Source organism: Hibiscus syriacus, unplaced genomic scaffold (assembly GCF_006381635.1).
Source record: "Hibiscus syriacus cultivar Baekdansim isolate YM2019G1 unplaced genomic scaffold, ASM638163v2 tig00110788_pilon, whole genome shotgun sequence".
Taxonomy (NCBI): Eukaryota; Viridiplantae; Streptophyta; class Magnoliopsida; order Malvales; family Malvaceae; genus Hibiscus; species Hibiscus syriacus.
The window spans coordinates 2,489,388-2,510,240 of NW_024062863.1; the positions used below are offsets into that span (position 1 = coordinate 2,489,388).

Consider the following 20,853-nt stretch of genomic DNA (forward strand, 5'->3'; position numbering starts at 1 on the left):
CCGTATAGAATTTCCTGCATGCACCTTCTTCAGTAAAATGACCATATCTTGAGTTCCCGATATCGGATTGATGCGATTCAAGAACCGTTGAAAAGATAAAAGACAGACGGTTGTATCTCCAGAATATATGTTGACCAAATAAGATCATGATCTCATTCAAAAAGTCGTCGTAAGTCTGCTGCTATTCTGGTCTTCTTTTTCAAGGTTTGGACGAGTGGATCATTTGGAATAGTTATTACTTCTTCCTTTGATGTGAGCCTTGTGATGCATGTATCATGCACCTTTAAGATGGAATACTTTTTCCGGTGGGCTTGAGTTAATCATGCTCTCTTGAAGTTCCATCGGTATGGCATTATCCTCGGCAGTTTCTATGTAAAAACGCCTCACGGATCCATATTTCATTTCAGAAAGTGAAAGCTTCTCCAAAACCGGTGCAAAAGGGGTTGGCCTCATTGACACAGATGCTAATGCTACATCCTGGACCAGCGAAAAGTGGAATAAAATCAGCAGTTGTGATTGCACGTGGTCAGAGGCATTACAGGCACACAAACAAGAGAGAGTGAATCTAATTTGAACAGTAAAAATTAAAAGACTAAACTAACCAATTAATTTATGGACGATCAAGTTAGAGGGAGATTGTAACCCTCTAGACTCTGTCTATGCATTACGACTAAATCTAACATATTACTATAAATTTTTTCCAAAACATTTTTCAATAGTTTAAAACCATATTACAAATAAACATTTTTAAAAATATAGTTGATAATATTAAAGCTCAATTCTAAGAATTAAAGTCGTAAGGACTGAATAAAATATTCCATAATCAGTATCAAAGCAAATCTAACATTAGTAACAAAAGCAACAAACGTCGTAAAACAATTATTTTCAAAATATAGACACATGTCACCCAAAATAAATGTAACTCGGAAGATAAAAACATTACAACAAAATAATCATGTACGAATGCGTCAATCCAACAAATGTCAAGTCCAGATCGCTTATAAAAAAATATCTGAAAGGGGAAAGTTTGGGGGAGTGAGTTAGGGAGCTAAGTGTGTTCCAGCATGCAAAATAAAAACATACAATTAAGTTTCAAAATTGGTTCATTATCAAAGTTATGAAAACGATAGTAGAGTTGTAATTTAAAATACAGAACAATCCTCCAATCGTACACCATATGTAGTTATGGGAAACTACATCCATAAGTACTTACCATATGCCCAAAAGGCATAGATGTCAACCTAAGAGACCACTTTGGGTCTATAAGGTCTTAACTTAGCCGAAGCGTAGGTGCGCACCTGAGGGGTGTGCCCTCAGGATCATAAGGACTTACCTAATGCACATAGCAGAGGAATCACCCTAAAGAAGTACCTTAGGGTCCATAAGGTCTTATCACTATGCCCATTGGGCCTAAGAGCTCACCCAAAGGTCGTCTTAGGTCCATAAAGAATTATCAGCTTGATCGGTGTTGAACCTATATAAGTAATTACCAGTTTGATCGAAGTTGAACCTATATAAGTAATTAACAGTTTGATCGAAGTTGAACCTGTAGAAACTTCATACTAAATCCCAAAGTATCCCGAAGAGCATAGTTTTCAAACAATAAATAACAGTAGCAAGGAAATCAAAGTTCAAACAGATATCAATTCAATAAAAACAATAACTAGATAACATGAATCAAACAAGCATACTTAAAACTTCAGTAAATTAGAAATCAGTCTTAAAACAAATAAATCATGTGAATTTAAATCAAATCAGCTAGCCATATTACAAATCAGGTAAAACAGTCATGTGCACAAGATATTTCAAACATGTATATAAAACATATATATGTATATAGCACACAAGGAACACACCTCGTATCGAGCACCAGCTTCACTATGCTCTTCGACTGTATGAGAACCTAAATCATATCAGAACAAAATTATTATTGGAGTAGTACACTAAACTGAGTATTTAACAGTGTTGCAGAACTATATAAGTAATCATGGGCTCTCACAGATGAGCGGGTCAAGAGGAACCGGGCCGAGCAGGCAATCGGTTGGGAGAATCATGGGTACCTTAATTAAACGACAAAATAATTTAGTCATTGACCCTTAAATTAGATGCACTTAATTAAATCACTCAAATAAATACTTAAATTATATATGCATATTCGAGTTGCATGGGTCAATTTGAAGGGTTTCGAGTTCGAATTTGGCAAAGCAGACTTCAGATTTGGACTCAAGACGTCAAAAGACATAAAACATGACTTTTCAAAAATTTTGACTTCTTGGTCAAAGTCAATTGTCAAAGTCAAAGTCAATGATTCTGGTCAACGAGAAATCAACGATCATGTCAAAGACAACGAGTCAGATCGGTTCGGGTTGATTCAATTCGGTACGAGTTGACTTAGATCAGTTCTAGGTGGTTCCAAGATCGGGGAGGAGCAGCACGCGCACACGACAACATGTGGTGGCACGTGACGGTGATGGCGGGGTTGGGAGCGACAGCCGAGCACTCCAAGATCACCAAAACATCATTTCCAACATAAATCAGGCCCAAATCAGTTTGTTTCTATTTTTTTTCCATGAACTCCTCTGACTTTTTTTCTATTTTTTTCCTTTTGCATTTATAAACCCTACCCCTAAATTGCCTAACCTTACACACACATATATATATATATATAGTTTATTAATAATTACAATTAAAGTTAATCATTAAAATGTATGATTATATTAATAATGGAAATGCTATGTTTAGAAGAATTTTTTAATAGACTAAATATTATAACTTAAATTTAATGTTATTCATATATTGTATAAATTAATTATTGATAACTATTGAATGTAGTAATATATATTTTATATTTTATGAAAAATAGTCACGTACAGGGATGAAGGTAGAGTTTTATTTTAAAATTCTAACTTATAAAATTTTAGAGTGGTAAAAACAAGTTATCAACATAAAATACATAAAAAATTTAAATTATAAAAAATTTAAAATTTTCAGATAATGATTGTCTTCATCAGTCTCTCAATCCATCCGGATCACAAATTTTAAATAAAGATAGTAAATTTTATAAATATTTTGTGTTAGTATCATGGTTTATCTCATGATTTAATTATTATTTACTATACGTTTAATATTATCTTATTTTAAGTTTATGAAACTAATTTTCTTTCAGAATATTAAATACATTACCACCTCTAAAACAGTAAAATTATGTAAACATAATTATTTAATGAAATAATATCTAAAAAATTATTTAAAAATAATATTTTTTAGTCTAATTTTACTCTCCTTAAATATTTAATGTAAAAATTATAAAAAATTGTATTTCTGATATAAATCGATTTTTTGTACGATTTTAATAATTATTTAAATCAAAGATGTAAAGAAATTATATAATTTGAAAACATATAATTCGACTTGTTATCTTTGAATTTTATAAAAAAAAAATTATAATTCTATCCCTAATATCCATTAGTGTTACATGGAAATGTAGTAATGATCATTGAGCACAGAAACGGAGTTATTCATTGTCTCGGGTGTTGCTGCCTCCTAAGTTTTATATCATTAGAAAAATATAAGGATAAATATTTATTTGAACCTTTAAATTTTAATTTATTTTAATTTTACCTATTATTTTGTATTGTTAATTATACTTTGTCTCCCTTAAACGAGAATCGTCTCTGATTGAGACTGATTCAACATTAATTTATGCCTCGCTAAAGATTAGTTTATCAAATTAGTTTTTGCTCTTGCAATACATATGTAGCTGATAAAGTGAACTTCTCGCTTGCTTCCTTTCAAGTCTTGTGAAAGATGGTGTAAAAAGCTGGCGAGAGGCGCCTGATTCTTGAAGCTTTCTTTAATGGCTTTACTTTCTTGGTACCCAATTCCATGATTTAATGCCCCTTATATGCCATTGCCTTCGTTTTCACGTTTCTGTTATTTTCGGTAATTTGTGTGTGGTGTGCTACATTATATATTTTAAGATTATAATATTAGAAGTCTTCGAACTTTTGGAAAAGAAAATAATTAATTTTTTTATCAATTTATTTTTCGATCAACGTTAACCATTAAAGATAATATTTTTTTATTAATTAGAGTCACGTGTTACATCACGGTGTTGTCAAGTAACATTTACAGAAAATAATTTTTTAGTATTATTTTAGAATAATAATATTTTTAATATATATATATATATATATATATATATATGTAAATTTCATGTTAATAATATCTTGCAAAAAATATTAATACCGTTAAAATTGGTTAAAGAATTATTCTTCGATACATTAATGGTAGAGTGGTTTTTCTCCGTAGCAGTTAGCCTTGTGCTGGCATTCTCAGCATCTCCTGCAGGTGACATCAACTATGCTTGTTCCGTCTTCACTCGAATCAAAAACCTGAATTTCTTCGCTTGGAACATCGTCATTAGAGCCTTCTCTCGAAGCTCTAACCAGAGATTGCCATGTCCCTTGGTTCATTCCTCTGTTAAACCAGAAAGGCAAACTTATCCTTCGATGTTCAAGGCTGTGAATTCATAATTATATACTAAACCAGAACTTCGAGTTGAATCTGACTCTCGCTACTGCAATTATGGACATGTATTGCAAGTGTGGCAATGTCAAAATGGCTCGACAATAATGTTTTAGAACATCTCCCGATGAAGAATTGCCGTGATCTTAGGCCTAGCTATCAATGCATGCGAACGAGAAGCGATTCCATTATTTTCGATGCTAGAGTATTCAAGTCTCGAACAAGACTATGTCAGCTTCATTAGTGTTCTAATGGCTTGTAATCGTGCAAGGATTGTGGATAGAGCAATTTAATACTTTTCATCCGTTAAGCACTATAGTTGCATGGTTTATGTGCTAGGTAATGCCGGATTCCTCTAAGAACCAGAGTGTAGTCTGGTTGAAGTTAATGGCGAGGTTCATGATCAGTTTGTTTCTGGTGGAAGGAGATTTACTCTGCTTTGAGAAACTCGTTTTACGATACGATGGATCACAGTAACATGTGTTAGGTGTTCGTCCTACACCGGTATGCTCGATTTTATTTAATTTTTTGAAGAAAAATGAAGAGCCGATGATACAATATTCGAGGCTGTGAAGATACTGCAATGAGAAAAACTCAGTAAATAACACTAAATGAGGATTATTTGGACATAGTTCGTCCCGGTGCCCAAGAGTACATCTCGGGAGGTTTAGTGCCACTGGTGATCAAGTTTTGCAGCATCCCGTAATCTGAAATGTCAAGCTGATGATGCGGACCATTGCGATGGTCATATTGATTCTGCATAGCTGCTGCAACTTCGTCCTCGTCCAGTGGTAGACGATCAAAGGTGGCATTCATGAAGGATGCAGCCATGATGAGAACGGGACCGGAAGCAATGAGTGCACCAACTACTACTCCGCCAGCAACCTGGCCCTGAGCGCCTGCCAAGTAAATTGTTAGCCCCGTAATCCCAGGCGGGGCTGGAGGTGGCAGGATCGATCCAAGCAAAGAGAGGATCTCGCAGCAGCCGTGAAGAGTAAAGATCACGCCCGATGAAGCCGGTTGTCTAAGTGTAACATTGGTCACACATCCCCTCCCACTAAGCACACAAATGCCACGCTGCTTTTTCCTAGCAAAGTTAGCTAAACTCTCCTTTACATCACAACCCGAGCTAACCTCCATTGCATGAGCTCTTATTGCATTAGCATTGTCACGAGGGAGGATGATGGGCGGTTTCGGTTTGTTTTTGGACCCTTCCGGCCTCCCTCGAGGCCGCTTAACATTCTCACATCCGGCTGCAGTACTGATCGGTTTCACCACCTTTGGAATTTTGGGAGACATTAGTATATGGAGATTCCCCTTGTCTTGTTCTTGGTTACGTTCCATGAGCACTCTCGAATCGTCGGCTTCTCCCATTCAAACACACTGAGAATTCCGAACTGGATAGCGATTTTGCAGAAACTGGTTCGGCAAGTCGGTTTAAGTAGTTGGTTTCAATCATTAATTTTATTATTTGTTAGGAGATGATTAAGTAATACCAACCTTGTCTCCATGTAAATGTAGCTTTATCCTACTGCCTACCTGCAGCTCACCATTCGATCATGTTAATTGCCTTTCCCGACAAATACCCTGCAATATTTAAAGACATTGGAGATGGGGAAAAACAACAACAAACAGAACATAACTCGACATCAATTTACATGCAAGAGAATAAACTACCTATTTATATCCCACCAATTATTCCTAAAACAGAAATTAGGTATGGTTTTGAAGAAAAAATAATTTATTAATCAAAATAAAAATGTGAGATTAGGTGGGTGACCAAACAAATAATTATCCTAATATTTTAAAGAATATTTTCAATATTTTTCAAAAGTTTTTAAATATATACTATTTTTAAACTTTTTAGTTATTTTAATATTTTTTTAGTTTTCCAAATTATTTAATATTTTAATTTTAAGGATCAATTCAAATTTTTTTAAATTAATTAAATCTTTACACTTTCTAAAAAATAATTAAATCCTATACCACGTTAATAATCATTCATCTACTCTATTACGTTAGTAGTGTAACAATTAAAACCTTGAATTATTGGGTTTAGACATTACTTTAGTGATATTTGATAATTTTAAAAATGACAGCAACATGCCCTTATTTTTCTTTCTATCAAAGAATCATATGAACGATTAATTCCCGCACGATACAACTTTTGATCGAAAGAGTTTTACCAATTCCAACAATTTATATTTTTTATATAAAAATACACTTATCAAAAATAAATCTATGAAGATTATTACAAAGTAGTATTTAAGTTAAATATTCTCAACTATTTGACATTAAACTTTCAATCACTCTTGCAGTCATTGGTTTTCGAACCCGTAATCTCTAGGAACAATAACGATTCTTTTAACTACTAATATAAATTGATTCGTGCTTGAAGATTTATATTATAAATATTATAAATATAATTAAATTTAATAACGGTATCATAAAAAATCATATTCATAATTAATTTGATCTTTTTTCCTCATAATTTTATTTATATAATTATTATTATACAAATTTTATTGATAATAAATTATTAATGTGATAATTTAAGTATAATTATTATAGTAGAAAATATAAAAAAAAGTATTTTACTTTTAGATTTCGTTTCCTCCACCGGATATATAGTAGAAATTAATAAGTACAAATCCAGGCGGCTACTGCTGTCGGAGTTGACTGCCTACGATAATCCATCGCACCCCCTTAACGAAGATTTCGAAGCTGCTCTCTCCTTAACAAATCTCCTTATTAGGTAATTTCATTGTTCCTCATCTGCTGCTATAACTCTATTTCAATTATTATTGCTTTGGAGACCCCGATTCTAACAGCAAATCCGATTCGATTTCTGTTATGGTTCTAACGAACCCTAATTCTTCGTTCCCTTTTAATCTGTATTAGGTTAGAATACTGGAGATTGATTTCAATGTTTAAGGCCTCCGATTAATTCATTTTAATTTTTGCTTGGGTTCTTGGTAGAAATAGATTCTTTTTTTAAAAGAAAGATGGGCTTGAAGCAAGCTATTAAAAGTCTGGATGCATTTCCTCGCGCGGAGGAACATTTGTTGCAGAAGACGCAATCGGGAGCGCTAGGTGAGTTGTTAATTTCTAATTTATATTCAACTAAAAAAATGATGTTATTTGTTCATTTGAATCGCAGCTAATTGTTTTCTTTTTTCAATGGTAAAATTCATTGTTATAGTGTCCGTCGTTGGCTTAGTGATAATGGCTGTGCTGTTCTTTCACGAGCTCACATATTATCTTTCAACGTATACAGTTCATCAGGTTTGTTTTTTTCTCCCTTTTGTAGTTTAAATTATGGCTGCCACCTATTTTATGTGGTTGAATTTGTTTGGATGAAGTAATGGCATTGCCTTTCTTTAAATTTCTTAGAATGTTATGGAAGCAACTCGAATTCAAATGTTTACATTTAGATTTTGCGTGTCATTAGCTTCTCTTTCTTTCCAATGGTTTTCATAGAGGGTGGTGAAAACAAGTTTGAAACAAACTTGTCTACTTCCTTAAACATGCTTGTATTATATCGTGTGTGTCTTTCAGTAGGTTGTTGGATACTCTTTGTCTGGCTTCTAATTCAAGACAACGAATGCTTTAATCCTGTGCTTTATTTTTTATGTAATAATCTTCTTCAATCACATCTATATCTTCCCCAAACTGCTTAAATCTACTGACCTTCCATATACTAGTCACGATAAAGTCAATTTACAACAATACCCACATCTTTGCATACAATTACCATGTATAAGATTTTAACCGATCCTTGTAACTCAGCAGCCACTTATTTGAACCTTATTTAAAGACCATGAATCCTTCTTCTGTTCTACAACGTTAATTCTACAAGCCTAACTTACCTCAAGTGTCATTGAGGCAGCTTTTCTGAAATCTTTTACAGTAAGCACCCAAGCATAAGTTCTCTAACAGTCTTTCCTCTTCGACCTTTCTGTCTGATTTAACCCATTGATGGAATTTTCTTATCGGATGTGATGTCATTAGTAGTTTGAGATCATTTAAGGTTAGGTGAGTTGATCTAACTGCTCAGGTATTTGGCAGATGTCTGTAGACTTGAAACGTGGAGAAACACTTCCAATTCACATTAATATGACATTTCCTTCATTACCTTGTGATGGTTAGTTCATCTCTTTTCTGATCATCTCATTCAGAAACCGACTGTTGGCTGATTTATCATTTATCATATTATTTTTGCAGTATTAAGTGTAGATGCCGTTGACATGTCAGGCAAGCACGAGGTGGATCTTGATACCAACATATGGAAAGTAAGACAACCTTTTTATTGTCAGAAAGACTTTATTGTTTTAACGATCATTGTGTTAATGAATGGGACATTCTCTTCAGAATTCATTTCTTACTGTTTAGAAATGAATGTAGGATTTATGGGAAGATTTCCATGTTTGGTATATGGCTAACAAGGCTAAACCTTCTGCAGCTTCGCCTGAACAGTCATGGCCATATCATTGGCACTGAATATTTATCTGACCTTGTGGAAAAGGAACATGCTGCTCACAAGCATGGTTTGTGCATCTACCTCATGGTTTTAATTTACCTCTTTTGGAGATTTATCCATGTTCACAGTGTGTGGTTATGTTATCTGGACATTATTATATGTGTCAATTAAACAAACATCATTTGCACGATGTTGCTTATGGTCAATACTTTGCCTTTCTCTCGTAAAGATGGCATGAAATTCTAAAACAACCGTGCTTTCCTCATTTGATAAAAGATTAGTCACTTTGAAAAAGAGTCATAAGCATTGTGCTTTGACCACTTTTACAAGTTTTAGATTATTTATTATTAACTTTTGTCAAAATGGCCCAATCTCTCAGCAGATTTTATTTAGATAGATTTTTACAACTTCGTTTAGGTCATTTATGGTTCACGTGAGGTACATATAGAAATGAAAAATGGTTGTAATCTGATATTTTAAGGCTTAAATGATTAATTTCTTGTAGCGAATATGAACAGATGGTGAGAAGGAACATCATGATGATGATGCTGAGAAGAAGCTTCATGCACTGGGCTTCAATCAAGATGCTGAAAATATGATCAAGAAAGTGAAAAGTGCATTGGACAATGGAGAGGGATGCCGGGTATTTATCCAATATAGTTTCCTTAAGTATTAAATTTATAACCTTTTTGGACTAATCAATGAGATTTTATTTTTGGGCCCCCCAAATGGGTCGAAAATGAAAAGAGTATGAAGTCAACTGATCTATAAATGTAAACATTTTGTGCAGGTTTATGGCGTATTAGATGTTCAAAGAGTGGCTGGAAACTTTCACATTTCAGTTCATGGGTTAAACATTTATGTTGCTCAAATGGTGATTAGTTTTATCTTAACAATCTAATTTGACGTCATATCCTAAATTATGCTATGTTCAGCTTTGTCTTGGTTAGAGTGCATCTGTGTGCGTAGTTATGCACGTGGGAGGTTCTTGTTTTGGGGGTTTGATCTGTGGTGATTTGCATGACATCGATCAAACCCCCCAAAATGTTTGATTTATTTCCCCTGTAGGCCATGATCTCTAGTATTAGAGCTTTTTCAAACCATTGTCATCGATATTTTAGGCAATATAGGTGCTTTTGGTATTCAGCAGGCATTTTATTTTATTTTATTCCTTCAATTTATAATGTACTGCTTTGTGTGAATTAGAATATGCTCATATGCCGAATTCTGAATAGGTTTTAGCGTAATAAAATTTTTAGTAGTACAGGAGGAAAAAGGCTGCAAATGACTTTAATTAGAGATTTTGGTATCTTCTTTCAAATTTAAGTACTTTGTTCTAATCTCAAGACCTGTCAAAGCTTGAAGTGAAAGCCTAGGTCTTCGGATTTAGGCTAAGATTTGAAACTTTGGTTAGAGTATAAAATTCTAAATTTAGTTGCAAGAATGAGGTTTACATACAATATTTTCTCTATTAGTTGCTTGGTTCTTGCAGTGTTGAGGATATCTGGATTATTGTCATATTTAGTTTCTTTTTGACATGGCTTTTCCTTTATCTGCAAATTAAGCTGACGCCTCTTCTTCTTTGTTCACAGATATTTGGAGGAGCAACACATGTCAATGTAAGTCATATGATTCATGATTTATCATTCGGGCCAAAATATCCGGGACTTCACAACCCGCTTGATGGTACAGTGCGGATCTTGCATGAAACAAGTGGAACATTCAAGTATTACATAAAGGTTGCTATTCCTAAAAGCTTGCCTCTCCTAAAACTATGCCATTCATTTTAGAACTGCTTCCGGTCCTGTAAAATAGCTACGCATCTCTATTCATCCAAGCGTTGTCTTCACTGTATTGCAGATTGTCCCTACCGAGTACAGATATATCTCAAAGGAAGTTTTGCCAACAAACCAATTTTCTGTCACGGAATATTTTTCCCCTATGAAGGAGTTCGATAGGTCTTGGCCAGGTTAGTTGTATGTGTGGCTTTGTAAACACCACAACTTGTTTTGCACCTTTTGTTAGCAGTTGCTAATCACTTTCCCGTTCTGTTCAGCTGTTTACTTTCTGTATGATCTGTCACCGATCACCGTGACAATAAAAGAAGAGCGCCGAAGCTTTCTCCATTTCATCACTCGACTTTGTGCAGTGCTGGGAGGGACATTCGCTTTAACAGGTTTGCAACCTATGGTGACTATTAAATGATCCGAAGTTGCTTGGTGTAGGCCGATTTCTCCACGTTTTGAACCGACACTTATATGTGATGCTAAAACAGGACTGCTAGATCGTTGGATGTATAGGCTTCTCGAAGAAGTGAATAAAGCAAGCGGTGGCCGCGCTTATCGGTAGGACAGTTTGGGTTCGGTTTGGAGATCAAGAACAGCATCAACCCACACCAAATGTGCACTGGAATTCTCAATTGATCAAAAATCAGTATGAATGCAGAAGCGTTATTTAAAATCCTAATTTGGTGTTACGGGGTTAATCGGGTACTAATTCAGTTAGAAGTAGATTGAAATACTTATTTTTTAAGGGATGAAATATTATTGTAATAGTGTTTTTATTATTTTATATTCTATATAATTTTTAAACAAAACTATCATATGGAACACAAGATTAATATATTTATAAATAAATTTTTGGGTAAAAAACATTAGAGATAATTGAATTATGTCAACATTTTTTTAATTAGTGAATTTTCAAATATTATAAAATCATTCAAAACTTCTTAAAAAATTATAAAATAGTTATAAAAATATATTAAATTATTATAAACAATTATGGGACTTATAAAAATATTATAAATTTTTTTAAAATTTTTTATTATAATTTGATAAATTTAATAATATTTTTAAAAAATATCAGTTAAAAAACTATTCGAACATAATTAAATTACTTGTATATGTTTATCCATAGATTTTTAACTACTACACTTATAACTTTTTGTTGAATAGTTTTTACTTTTAATAAAATGTTTCTTTTTTCTGTGAATATGAGAAATTTATATATACTATAATACCTTTAATATTTGTGTAGACCCCAGTTTTTATCCGGGCCCAGCATCCAACACCCATTAAAGCCAAAGTAAAAAATCAAATAAACCCACACCACATTTCCACGTTTCTCACAACCCACTACCCCACTAACTAAAAAAAATCAGAAAATGAGGGGAAAATGATCAATCTCGGCTGAAATAAACTCCTATTCCTATTCTCCAAAAAAATCCACTTTGATACACAGAGAGAGGAAGTTACGACAACAGCTCTTGGTTCTTACATGGCAAACATCAAGCCTTGTTTTTTCTTCTTCTCGTGAAATGCTTGTTTCGGGTATGGTGAACATCAGAACTGATCACAAAGAAGCATCTTGGACAAGGCTTGTGAGCTTCTCTAACATCTCCTCAGCGCCATGTGAGCTTCTCTAACATCTCCTCAGCGCCATCGCCTCAACTTGAAACGCCAAAGTAATTCTCCTACTTTCTCCACTTCTTACAACCACCCATTATAAGACCATTTTCACCTCTAATACCAACATCTGCCCATGCCTGTTGCTGTGCATGTGAATAACGAGCATCAAAATTGTCCTTCACGAATGAGGAGGGCGAAGCTTGCCACCACATAGGATGAATTACCAAGGGAGACCTGATTCTAACGTTAGCAGCAGTGAAGTCTCTGCACTGAAATCGAATTAAGGTTGGGCGTTTTGACTCCGGTTCATTACGCCGTCGATCCTGTGCTCCATACCCTGACTTACGAGTACGTAGAAGGGCCTTTCGTCAAAGATGTTTTCCTCGGATTCGGGTCAAACGGCGTTGTTCAAGAATGTTTAGCCGATATAGCCACCCAAATTGGCGACGCAATAGGCAAACTCCACGACTGTGGACTTGTTCACGGTGACCTCACCATGTCAAACATGTTAATCAGAGATGGAACTAATAAGCTCGTCCTTATCGACTTCGGTCTTAGCTTTACACCAACGCTCTCAGAAGACAAAGCAATCGACTTGTACGTGCTGGAGCGAGCTTTGATTTCAATGCATTCTTCGTGTGGGAACGTGGAAACCAAATAAGCCCCAAGTGGGTTTAAACTTTGGGTAAATTCACCATATGGTCCTTCATCTATTATGGTTTTTATATATATATTTATTTCATTTATTTTATTACTTTTCAAATTTTATTTTATTTATTTTATTTTGTTGTTTTTTGTTGTTTTGGTCTATTTAATATTTATTTATTATTTATTATCTAACATTTTCGGCTCTTTTAGAAGAATTCCAATCGATCAAAGGTAATGAATTTGAATCGAATGTTTTAAATTTCAATTTAAATTTTAATTTTCGCAATTAAGACAATCGATAAATTAATTGGTACCGAAAGGGCGGTTCAAGGGTGCTAATCCTTCCTTGACCGTAACCGACTCCCGAACCCGACACGTTTCTGGTACAACGCAGATCAGGTAAGATGGTGTCCGATCCACCTAAATTCATTTTAAAGTGGTCGGTGGCGACTCCAATCCATATTTTCCAAGTCGAAGCCCAATTCCGGGGCCCAACCGAAAGACGGTTGCGACAGCTTGGCGACTCTGCTGGGGACAGGTAAGTGAGTCAGGCCAGAATTAATTTTCAGTTGTCTTTTTATGCGAAAATAGTAAATTTAAATTTAAATTTATTTATTCGATTCCAATTATTTACCTTTGATTATTTTTGAAATAAATAGTTGTACTGACATTTTTTCAATGATTTTAGATTTTTAAAGTTTTCCATTTAAGGCTCTATACCCGAGCTCCGAACCCTATTTAAGTGGGGGTGAAAGCGACGCCTTCGTGTGAATTTATTCACCGTGCGGGCCTAGCAAGTAGCCTTCGGGATTCATATACCTTATGTCTTCGTGTGAATTTATTCACCGTGCGGGCATAAGGGAATGTTTCCTCTCGAGTTTAACTTAGTCTACACAAGCCTGTGATGGGTTTAGGACTAAGGGTCTGGTAAGCCCAAGGGGCACCAGCAAGGAGAACTCGAGTACCTTTTTAGAACCTAAACCGGGAGAGTGCAAGGAGTTAGAGCCCACCCCAAAACCTCATTTCAAACCCTAGGATGCTGGAATTATTTCTTGCTTTACTTTCTGTTCAAAGCATGTGAACTAGAAATTTATGCGGTTAGGACTTGTTCAAAATCAACATGCGGGATAGAGATCATGTCCAGGTAGGAATAATAAGCATGTGGGGTAGATATCATGTGGGGTAGGACTTTTCATTTTCATTTTCATTTTTTTATTATCCTTATCTCACTAACTTTTTTTTCTCCTTTCATTTTCTGTTCTTTTGCATTTTTTTTTATCATTCGCATCATTAAAACGAGGTGTTGATCCACCAAAAATGTGTTTGTTAAACGTAAATAGTCTACATTAATGGACAAAGGGATTATAATACGAATAGATAAAAAGCTCAGAAGCCCAGCCGTGGTCAAAGAATACTCGGAGGCAAAGGGTGCAGGGGCAAGACGAGGAAAATGTTACTGACCCGGAGAGTCCTTTCGAAAACTGCGAGATCAAGATGGTGAAACCCTAGCTAAGCTGGAGATCATTATTGATAAATTCTAGAAACAAGCCGATAAACTTTGGGTGGAGGGCTCCGATGGCACTTTCGTTTGGAACAAGCCGACGATGCAGTCCTTCGAGACCTTTTGGGGGCAAGCAGCTCGTTATTTGCACATTTTAGCCAAAGGAGCCGGAACGGTTTGACAGGGTATTCAACCGGTGACAGACGAAGGCAGAAGACTAGTCAACCTATCAGAAGCTGTTCGGGGTCTATGCCTTCAAAATATTTTTGTCTCTTAAGACGTAACACTTTTGCCCCAATAAGGATTATTTATAATAACAGGTACATTTTTTGGATCAATGCCTCGAACATTTCATGCATCATGCATTTAGACATGTTGTGCATTTTGTTTACATTCGCATTATTTTTCCTTTTTTTTTTACATTCACATGTCTCATCAAAAATGAGAACATTTTGATCCTATGACATATAAGGAGCTTTACCAACAGTTGTTTAACGCACACGTGGTGTCACCATATCCAGAGAAATCCATGAAGCCCCGTACCCCAGGTAGTATGATGAGAACGCTCATTGCGAAAATCATAGTGGAGTCCCAGGGCGCACTATCGAGAATTACTCCACAATCAAGAGAATCATACATAAAATATGTAACAAGAATCGGATCGACTTCAACAACTTGGGGGCATCCAAGTGAGGAAGACCATTTCATCATTTGAGACATTTTGTTTGAATTTGTTTTTTCATTTTTTTCCTCAAGTTTTTGTAAGGACTTTTAAATAAATTTATGTTACTTTAAAGATGTTAAACAATGAATCACATTTGCAAACTTGCAATTCTTTGAATATCATCTGAATTAAGAAACTCTGAAATGGTTCAAAGTTACATATCTTTGACGAAGTAACATGATTTAAAACAAGGAATTTGACTTTACCCAGAATATACACTCAAACACCGTACCCTGCTCTTGTAATTAACCAATATAACATTTTCCTTTCATAAGGTGCAGACAACATGGGGCATCCTTTTGCATATGACATTATTATACTTTTTATTTAAGACGTTCAGTGATGATAATGATCTTCACAGATGGAATAGTCGAGTAAGTGAATCTAGTTTAGGTCAGTTGCTTGAAAATTGAACTCTAAAGATGAAATTTTTTACTTTCAACAAACACCTAGACTATAACAGGTTCTTCTTGACAATCTTAAGAAATTAAATCCGTAAACTGAGCTATTCCACTAAGGCAATTGGTTACAGAGGAAACTCGAAAGCCCTGGCTTTATGAATAGATTGTATTCAAACCATGACATTGCTCGGACACTTGGCAATTCGGTGTTTGCTCCACTGCTTTTGTCAGGCCGAAGACTTTGTGATGAGATGAACCCTTCAGTTAAACCTGATAAAAGTGATTATAATGTTAAGATGTCCCTCTAAAGTAATTGGTTAAACGCCCCGACTTTATGGATTCAGCTAACCAGACAATGGAAAATTAAATCAAATTTATCTGAGCAAGAAATTTTCGGTAATGTTGGACTAAGGGAGTTAAGGAACACCCGTTATAGTCGACTACACACGAGCACTCAAGAATTTCATTTTTAGACCGATATTTTTCGCACTGCCTTTGTTGGAAGAGCCTACAAAGCTTGAACAAATGGAAGATTTCAGAGGACCGAAATAAAATGTCTAGTAATTGGTCATTCTAGTTGCATCATTATGTCCGCACTCAAATGAAATGCCAAAGCATATTTCGATATTTAAAAAAAATGACATTTTGGGTTACCAAAACCTTAGAAATGAGGCTAACCTAAAGCCAACTCATCCATTTGAACATTTGTCAAAGATTTGTAACTCTGAAAGCATTAAAAGAGCTCTTGATTCCTTTGATATTTTTTGAACTCACATTTATAATTTGATTCAATTGCGAACAATATTTTACAACATTTTTATCATGTCTCTCTCCTAAAACAAGAAAAAGGAGAAAAACATTTTCAAACAGAACAATCTCAGATATGAAAGGTCTGTAAAGCCAAAGCTCGGGAAGCAAATGGGGCACGATCCATTCCAAGGACCTGATTGACAGACAAAGCACGATACTCCATCCAAAAGATAACACATAATTCATTCATATTGCATGCATCTTAAACATACTTAGGTGCATCACATTCATCATTTTAGCATACACGTTTTTGCAGCTTCTAGAGTCAAGTTTTGACTTCAGGATGAAGGATACTCGATTCTCAAGTGCCTTCAAAGAAGGATGGTGGTTGCTTAACTCGGCAGTAAGGAGCTACACCTCAACCGACTTGATATCTCAGAACCAATTTCAGATAGGTTCGAGAACCAGTTCAAAACAAATCCAGTTCGACTCAAACTCATCCATGAGCATCATGTTTCCAGTTAAAACTTTCAAGCCAGATTTCAATTCCACGACGGAAGATATCCGACTCAAAATTTGGCGAAAAGGCCATCATTCATTTAAAGGAAATGTTCAGCACAGCTTAAGTCAAGAAAAGTTGTCTGTCAACAGACAATTTCCCAATTTCGGAGCCAATTTCAAACTTCCCAGCGAAGGATATTGGACTCCAGACAACGCAAGTTCAACTTCACGACGAAGGGACCGCTGGTTGTCAATAAACAATTTCCCAATTTCAGAGCCAATTTCAACTTCACAACGAAGGATATTGGACTCCAGACAACGCATGTTCAACTTCACAACGAAGGGACCGCTGGTTGTCAACAAACAACTTCTCAATATTAGAGCCAATTTCAACTTCACAACGAAGGGACCGCTGGTTGTCAACAAACAACTTCTCAATATTAGAGCCAATTTCAACTTCACAACGAAGGATATTGGACTCCTGACAACGCATGTTCAACTTCACGACGAAGGGACCGCTGGTTGTCAACAAACAACTTCTCAATTTCAGAGCCAATTTCAACTTCACAACGAAGGATATTGGACTCCAGACAACGCAAGTTCAACTTCACGACGAAGGGACCGCTGGTTATCAACAAACAATTTCCCAATTTCAGAGCCAATTTCAACTTCACAGCGAAGGATATTGGACTCCAGACAACGCAAGTTCAACTTCACGATGAAGGGACCGCTGGTTGTCAACAAACAACTTCTCAATTTCAGAGCCAATTTCAACTTCACAACGAAGGATATTGGACTCCAGACAACGCAAGTTCAACTTCACGATGAAGGGACCGCTGGTTTTCAATAAACAATTTCCCAATTTCAGAGCCAATTTCAACTTCACAACGAATGATATTGGACTCCAGACAACGCAAGTTCAACTTCACGACGAAGGGACCGCTGGTTGTCAACAAACAATTTCCCAGTTCCAGAGCCAATTTCAACTTCACGGCGGAGGATATTGGACTTAGAACAATACAACTTACTTGGATTTCAACTTCACGACGAAGGATATCCAACTCCAGGCTCAGCTTAACGACGAAGGGTCACTCACGGTTTCAACTTCATGACGAAGGGAATCGTGCACACAAGCAGCATCAATCTCTAGATTGGATTTCAACTTCACGACGAGGGATATCCAACTCAAAGAATGAGTGTCTGCTAACAAAATACCTTTGAGTTCGACTACGCTCAGCTCAATGGCACATCATTTGCAGCATAGCTTAAGTCGAGAAGGGCTATCTGCCAAAGACCCCCGAGTTCGATTACACTCAGCTTCGAGGGTATATCATTTACAGCATAACTCAAGGCTACAAGGGTTATCTGTGACCAAAGACCTTCGAGTTCGACTACGCTCAGCTCCAAGGCACATCATTTGAAGCATAGCTGAAGTCGAAAAGGGCTATCTGCCAACCGAAGACCTTCGAGTTCAATTACACTCGGCTCAGAGGCAAACCAAGTTTACAGAATAGCTCAAGGCCAGAAGGGCTATCTGTCAATAAAACTGAAGAGTTCGATTTCATTCAACTCGATGACAGCGAGGAACTACTTTCTGGAAGAATTTTCAAGCCAGAATCTTTAAACCGAGAAGAAGACAAAGGCCCAATTCTAGGAAGCCCAATTACATCAGAGAGATCTGGACAAAAACTTGTTGTCTTTTTAGTCTTTGCCCTATCCTTGTTAACACAAGAATGCGCAAAGAGGGGCAGCTGTAGACACCCGTTTTTGTCCGGATTTTAAAAAATATTTATTTATTTATTATTAATATTATTAATAATAATATTTTTTAATTTTTTTTTCAGGCCCCATTAGTAACAACCCCCACTATCCCATTAACCCCACACCACCACCTTACACGTCTCTCCTCAAAAAATGCAAGTGGGGACCTGCTTATTGATTCAAAGGAACTTTAAATTCAAGAGAATGCATCCAGGAAAATGGGGGGGAAACCAAAATCAGAAGGCGCATCAAAAAGAAAGAGAGAAAGAGGTGCTGTGGCCTCTCGGCCATAGCACGAAACCACCCAATCATATTTTCCCTTTGACTTCAACATTTCCAGGATCTTTTCTCTTCCTCCGAAACAACCCAGCGTCAATTCCAAGCAATGCAAGCAGAAACTACAGGAATTACAAGGACGTAAAATTTATTAACATGAAGACAGGGATTGTGCATGGGTGTTTGTTTCCAGTGGATCCATGGACACCAAATATTGACTCACAAAGCATTGCCTCTCAACTCTTCGCAGTTTCTTTATTTTCGTACATTGGGTTATTGTAATTCATCACCAAGTCTGAGTCTGCTCCCAAGCTCACACTTGTTGGATTCTACTTCTTGCTTGCTTTTGCGGGTGCCACCAGGGGAAATACATGTTCGGCATAATGATGTGGCGCATTTGGAAACAACGTTGTGCTCTAATCTTAATCAAGAGAGCTAGTCAACAATGGCGATCATCCAAAACGCACGAGCCTGGGCTACCTCCATCGCTGCTAGATCGTTGAACCACGACCCAATATCGTATCGGCAAAGGAGACGCAATACTTGGTGTCTTTCTTCCCCGGTGAGCTCAAGTTAAATTTTGATGGTGTTGTGAATCCAAGATCGAGGGAAGCTGCTGGTGGGAGCATTCTTCGGGACCATGACGGTTATTGACATCGGAGGTGGACTTGGAATCGATTACGACGGTTCGAAATTTGGGAATATCCGAGGATTACTCTTTCATTTGTGCGCAAATGGGTCTGATCTTGTTAATGCTCGTAAGGTTCTGGGTTCCCATGCAAAGTAGATTCCAGATGCTTGAATCCATGACCAAGTCTCCAAGGCCAACCCGGTCACTACGACCACCATACACACGAGCCCGTCGCACACGACCAAAAACAATGGCGAACGGCGACGCAATTTACTTACCGATGGGAGACTAACAAAGACTGCACGGCCAAGCGAAGAACTAAATAACACTAAACGTGATGGTGACTAACTCCGACGACCCCGATATGATACGGAAGATGGAGGTGCGGCGAGAATGAGAGAAGAGATAAAAGGAAATGGCACTACGTGGAAAGAAAAAGAAAAACAAAAGCATTCTGTTCAATGATACAAGGCTGGAGCAAGGGTTTGTGTGTTTTAAAAAAGAAAAGGGTAAACCAAAACAGAAATCCTTATATTTGCTAGAGTTTTCGAAAATGGACAAAGGTTTGCGTCTTTTGCATTTTTTTCCTTTTCATTTTGATTTATTATTTTATTATTTTCATTTTTTGTACGTTTTTTTTATTTATTTAATATATTTTTTTCTAACATTTTCGACTCTTTTATAAGAATTTCAACCAATCAAAGGTAAGTAATTTGAATCGAGTTTTTTTTTAATTTAAATTTAAATTTAATTTTTTTTTCGCAATTAAAGACAACCGATAAATTAATTGGTACCGAAAGGGCGGTTCAAGGGTGCTAATCCTTCCTTGATCGTAACCGACTCCCGAACCCGATACGTTTCTGGTACAACGCAGATCAGGTAAGATGGTGTCCGACCTACCTAAATATTTTTAAAATGGTCGGTGGCGACTCTAACCCAATTATTCACGTCGAAGCCCAATTCCGAGGCCCACAACCGAAAGACGGTTCCGACAATTTGATATTATTGTATTACATATGATGATCAGATGGTATGGAACCTATAGTTAAGTCTTACAAGCGGTATGCATTTGCATAAACATGATGTCTGCTTTAAGGTCGCATCATATGTGAGTTGATTGATTAAGATGGGCTTGGAATATTTATACATCATTTCTTTTACCATTATTTTGTCACATTTGTTTGTCTTGACATGTGTAGACATCCCTTGTCAATCTTTCATTGGTTCTTTTTTTTTAGCATATGTT

General features: G+C 36.1%; 2 protein-coding genes across 3 annotated transcripts; one reads left to right on the forward strand and one right to left on the reverse strand.

The window, feature by feature from the left end:
• Positions 1-5,096: 5,096 nt before the first annotated feature.
• Positions 5,097-6,108, reverse strand: LOC120140577 (AT-hook motif nuclear-localized protein 16-like). Its single transcript, XM_039155543.1, has 2 exons — positions 6,070-6,108; positions 5,097-5,972 (listed from the first exon to the last, which is right to left on the reverse strand). Exon 2 carries the CDS (start codon positions 5,899-5,901, stop codon positions 5,146-5,148), a length of 756 nt encoding a protein of 251 aa, XP_039011474.1. The 5' UTR covers positions 5,902-5,972; positions 6,070-6,108; the 3' UTR covers positions 5,097-5,145.
• Positions 6,109-7,133: 1,025 nt separating this feature from the next.
• On the forward strand, positions 7,134-11,435 carry LOC120140575 (endoplasmic reticulum-Golgi intermediate compartment protein 3-like). 2 transcript variants are annotated; one of them, XM_039155541.1, is made up of 12 exons: positions 7,134-7,282; positions 7,507-7,620; positions 7,730-7,812; positions 8,596-8,671; positions 8,752-8,819; positions 8,990-9,074; positions 9,526-9,650; positions 9,798-9,881; positions 10,600-10,746; positions 10,868-10,976; positions 11,064-11,183; positions 11,283-11,435. In XM_039155541.1, the coding sequence occupies exons 2-12, from the start codon at positions 7,533-7,535 to the stop codon at positions 11,354-11,356; spliced, it is 1,059 nt and encodes a 352-aa protein (XP_039011472.1). In that variant the 5' UTR covers positions 7,134-7,282; positions 7,507-7,532; the 3' UTR covers positions 11,357-11,435. The 2 variants fall into 2 exon arrangements, with proteins under 2 accessions (XP_039011472.1, XP_039011473.1); XM_039155542.1 differs by having other exon boundaries at positions 7,513-7,620.
• Positions 11,436-20,853: the final 9,418 nt, after the last annotated feature.

Excerpts from the sequence above, each read along its gene's own strand:
- LOC120140577 (XM_039155543.1), bottom strand. The coding sequence starts at position 5,901 with ATGGGAGAAGCCGACGATTCGAGAGTGCTCATGGAACGTAACCAAGAA.
- LOC120140575 (XM_039155541.1), top strand. The coding sequence starts at position 7,533 with ATGGGCTTGAAGCAAGCTATTAAAAGTCTGGATGCATTTCCTCGCGCG. Across the intron at positions 8,820-8,989 it reads TTGATACCAACATATGGAAA|CTTCGCCTGAACAGTCATGG; the intron begins GTAAGACAACCT and ends AACCTTCTGCAG. Across the intron at positions 9,075-9,525 it reads ACATGCTGCTCACAAGCATG|ATGGTGAGAAGGAACATCAT; the intron begins GTTTGTGCATCT and ends GAATATGAACAG.